At 55.5% G+C, this 4421-nt stretch overlaps 1 protein-coding gene across 1 annotated transcript; it reads right to left on the reverse strand.

Annotated features, from left to right (window-relative positions):
• Positions 1–313: 313 nt before the first annotated feature.
• On the reverse strand, positions 314–4183 carry Rax (retina and anterior neural fold homeobox). Its single transcript, XM_036204410.1, is given in 4 exon segments — positions 314–481; positions 483–800; positions 3376–3629; positions 3895–4183. Coding segments are annotated over 4 exon segments (1029 nt in total).
• Between the last annotated feature and the right edge of the window lie 238 nt (positions 4184–4421).

The following is a 4421-nucleotide window of genomic DNA, read 5'->3' on the forward strand; positions in this document are numbered from 1 at the left end:
CTTCAACTCTATTTTTCTGACTCCCCTCTCTTTTCCATCGGCAACATCCCAGGTCAAGATCCTTGGTCCCTCCCGGGGGTAGGCGCTGATGCTCATGGGAGCAGCTAGGAGCAGTGTGGTCAGTGGGACCCGCAACTCGTCCCTCTGGTAGGTAGCCCCGTTGGGGTTCCGTTGGCCTTTCTTGGAGCGTCTGGAGAAGGCGCGAGCGTCCCCGCCCAAGGCTGGCACTCGGCTTGCCGCAGGAGGACTAGCAAAGGGAGAGAGTGGCCACCAGGCTAGGTGCGCCGGGCTCGCAGCCCGCTCCGCAGCGCCTCTAGAGGGCTTGCCAGGGCTTCCCGATGGCCTGGATGTGCTCCTTGGCCTTGAGGCGCAGCGCCGCGATGCTGCTGTTGCGAGGGTATGCCTCTTCCAGGGAGAACTTGTCCCCGAATCCTGGCGCGCACGGGTATGCGGGCGGCGGCCCGAGCTGCTGCAGACCCGGGGCCCAGGGGCGCGGAGTTCAGGAAGGGCGGTGGGGGCGTGTAGCTGGCCGGGAGGCCCTGAGCCGGTGGCCCGAAGCCCGGCAGGCTCTGCAGCGCTGTGGCGCCTCCACCCGACAGCGGCGGCCCGAGCCAGGGCTCCAGCGGCAGGGCGCTCCCCGGGGGTCCGCTAGCGCTGCCCGGGCCGGTCCCCAGCGGGGCCAGAGCAGAGGAAGGCGGAGAGCGGCTGAAGGAGAGGAGGGGCGAGTCCTGCAGCTTCATGGATGACACTTCCAGTTTCTCCTGCCGCCTCCACTTAGCCCGTCGGTTCTGGAACCACACCTGCCAGAAGAAGCGCAGAGCCCTTCAGGCTAGGGCGAAGCGTAGCGTAGAGAAGCCCCTACCCTGGGCATGCCTGCCATCCTGATCCCACCCGTATCCCCCAAATAATCCTGGGACTGGAGTAGCCCTTTGCTAGAAGGGCTCAGGAGTTCCTTTACCTCCTTGGTCTCTCCTCACTCTCGCCTGGTTCTCCAAGCCTCTTTTACATAAGCTTTCCTTTTTGTGGCCATCCTCTCTGGCCCCCAGCTTTCTCTTTATCTCACCCCATTCCTCCAAAGCACCCCCCATCTCCTGGATCTCTCTTTTTTTGGTTGTGGTGGTTTCTGCAGAGGAGAGTAAATTTAACTCCGCAGCTAGACTGTAGGACTTTGAAACCAGGTTTCCGGGCCCTTCGGTTGGCAGCCTCTCCTGACGCTTCAATTTGGGATCCCGCTTCTGCTCTGTATTGTGTAGCTCTCAACCGCTGCTGCCTCAGCCTCTCCGTTTTTTACCTACCCCCTGTTATCTACTACAAACACAGACATACCACACACCCGCAGCTCCCATGTTAAAATGCAACCGTATCCAGCAGGTTTCTTTGGACCTTGTGTATATTTTGGTCGCTGCTCTGATAACTTCTTGGCTTTATTGAATTGGTGCCTGTTTAGTATGTCTAAGGTTCCTATGGATTACTCTCCAAGATTACATTTGTTCACGAGTATTATATCTGTGTTCATATTACGGAGTTTTGCCATTTCCCCTCATATGTTGGCTCACTGTTGTGTACAAAGAGACTTTGCTTTTTTTTTTTTTTTTCCCTTCACTTAGGGAAAAGTCACACACTATGGTTCCTTGCACTGGATCCTCCACTATTGGGTTGACAGAGCATGAAAGATGCCATAGTAATGTTTTGCCACCCAATTCCACTCGCCTACAAAACAGAATCAGTTTCTTTTTAATGAAGACAGTGAGAGAACTTTGGACAAACTGGTGCGCTCAGGATGGGGTTTGTGAAAAGAACATAGTGGCCTGGACCAATGGGGAAAGTGATATAAACAGGAGAGCAGAGACGGTGAAAACCCAGGCCCGGAGTGGAAGAGGGGCAAGTGCGTGTGACCCTTGAGTTAGGAAGAAAAAGAGAACAGAATATAAGTATCTCCACCCCCAGCACCAGCCACCAGGAAACATTAGCGGCTTGCGGAGAGTAGGAAAAAAGAGAAAAATTCTCCAGGGGGGAGGGTGGCCCTGCACCTTTTGAACTTCCCTGCTCCATCCCTACAAATTTGGTTACAGCCCTGGATCTAGTTTCTAAGGTTATGTGGTGGAGACGCTCCTAGTCCACATCACACCATCTGATGATCTACGTATATGGGGAGAGAAGTTATATGCGAGTCCCAGGAAAGCTACAGACCCTGCTCTCAAGAATCCCTTAAGTTAGTGGGGATGGTAAAACCACTGAACAAGAGGGATCTAGGCAAGCTTGGAGGGAAGGGAGCCCCAGGCAACTGTCCTTAGGACCCTGGGATGGACCACTTTTTCTCTATCTTCGTCTTCTGTTTCTTCTCTCTGTCTACTTATTCCCCTTCCCTGGACATCAAGTGCTGAAATTTCCAACTTTCAATGAAAGCTACAGATGTACAGTGCGGAACTAGGAGAAACTGAACTGTCTTTGGTAGTTAATCCCAAATCACGTTAGGGAACTCACTGCCTTAAGACACCCCTGGGCTCCGGGCTGCCTAACCATGGAAGTAACACGCTTCTATGACTCTACTCCTTACTTTCAATTGAACCGAAGCAGAAAGACAAAAGGCAGGGGGGCCTTGTCCCCCTTTACTCTAAAGACAGAGCTAAAAGTGTCCAAAGTCCAGAGAATCCCTATTGCCCGGAAATCCTACCAGACAAAAAAAGCCCGTCTTGGTTCCAGTCTCAGACGCATTGAGACTGTTCTCACTGTCTCCCTCTCAGCCCCCCCCCCCCCCGTAAACTCTCTCAATTTGGAAACCCTCCCAGATTTTTACAGATGACTAGTAAATATTTAAGGCTTCCAAATATTTTAATGATTGGGGATTAGAGAAATTCAGCTTTAATGAAAGCGAAAACTCCCTCACAATATAAAGGAAAAGTCGGTGTAAAACGAAGGAAAAGTCAGTTTCTTAAATCCGTGTGAAGTTCTAACTGACGACTTGCAAGGAAAGGGGTTGTCCGTGTGGAACAACCGTGCGCAGTCCGGGAGAAGGATGGTGGTTGGGGGGGTCTCAATCCAGTGATTCCCCCCCCCGCCCCGACGTTGCTTTCATGCTCCATTCCCTTTGCCGTCAGCACACCCACAACTCATTTTCGACTGCATCTAATGCGCTGTCAAGCTCTTCATCTCCCAAGCCATTGCCAAGTCCTTTTGGTTTAAAGTCGGGAGCCTCCTTCCCCAAAGGAGGCATCTTACTGAACCAGAATACTCAAAGGGTGGCACTTGGGGGAAATGTCGAAGATCTTAGACACTCCTGGGCTCGGGGCTGCCTAACCATGGAAGGAACATACTAAATAATTGCCGTTTAGCCTTGGCCCTCCCAGATTCCTGTCCGTCAATCCTAGCGCTTACCTGGACCCGAACCTCGGGTAGGTTAACCTTGCCGGCCAGTTCCTCGCGGCTGTACACGTCGGGGTAGTGGGATTTCTCGAAGGCGCGCTCCAGCTCGTGCAGTTGGTACGTGGTGAACGTTGTGCGGTTCCGGCGGTGCTTCTTCTTGGGAGGTTCCTCCTCTGGAAGCTTCGAGTCGCCTGCTGCTGGCCCAACCGGCAGTCCTGGACTCGGCCGTACCTCTCCCTGCTCCTTGGGGTAGCAGGGGCGAGAAGCTGGGACAACGAGGCCCCGGGGGAGGGGGGTGGTCAGTGACACCGGTCCAGGAGGCGCAGTCGCCTCCCTGCGGCCCTAGGCTTCCCAATGGCGCCTGAACTAGCCTGAGGAGGTCCTTGATGGAAGTTATGTGGGAGTCCCTAAAATTTCTCTGATCTCAAGTCGGGCAGACCCCAAACCCGCTGACCTACATAAAGGTCAAGGAAGAGGAACTCTTGTCTTGCAGAGCGCTCCAAGGGCTTCACGGCGGTGTTGTGAACTCACCTTCGTACTCGGGGACCAGCCCGGGGGCTGGCGGCGGGGAAGACTCAGAGCCTCCGGCTGGCGCCTTGGGGCAGGCGGGCCGTGCGCTCAGCCTGGGATCCCGCTCTTTCGCGCCCCTGGAACCCCTCTCTGCAGGGAATGGGTCTAGGATCCCGTCGTCCTTGGTAAAGCCCAGGATGGCCTCGATGCTGTGCAAGCGCGAGGTACTCCCGCCCGGGCTGCGGAGCAGGTGGCCAGCGAGAGAGAAGCTCCCGTCGGCCATGGCTGGCGCGCAGCCGGGCAGGTGCATGGGGAGGCGGGTGTGCACTTGGCAGACGGAAGCTCAATGCCTGTGTTTTCCAAGTGTGCACCTCTAGAACGCGCGCAACTGGACGGGTCCGACCAAAGCCAATCTCGGCGGGCGCCCGGCTTGGGCAACCGCTCGGGAGATGGGCAAGCTCTGGGCCAGAAGTCAAGCGGACCGCTGCAGCAGCTGGAAGTTTGGCCTCGGGGTAAAGTGGAGCTCTGGTGCAAAAGACCAGCCAGGC

The sequence above is a fragment of the Onychomys torridus genome, chromosome 13 (genome assembly GCF_903995425.1).
Source record: "Onychomys torridus chromosome 13, mOncTor1.1, whole genome shotgun sequence".
NCBI classification, from domain to species: Eukaryota; Metazoa; Chordata; class Mammalia; order Rodentia; family Cricetidae; genus Onychomys; species Onychomys torridus.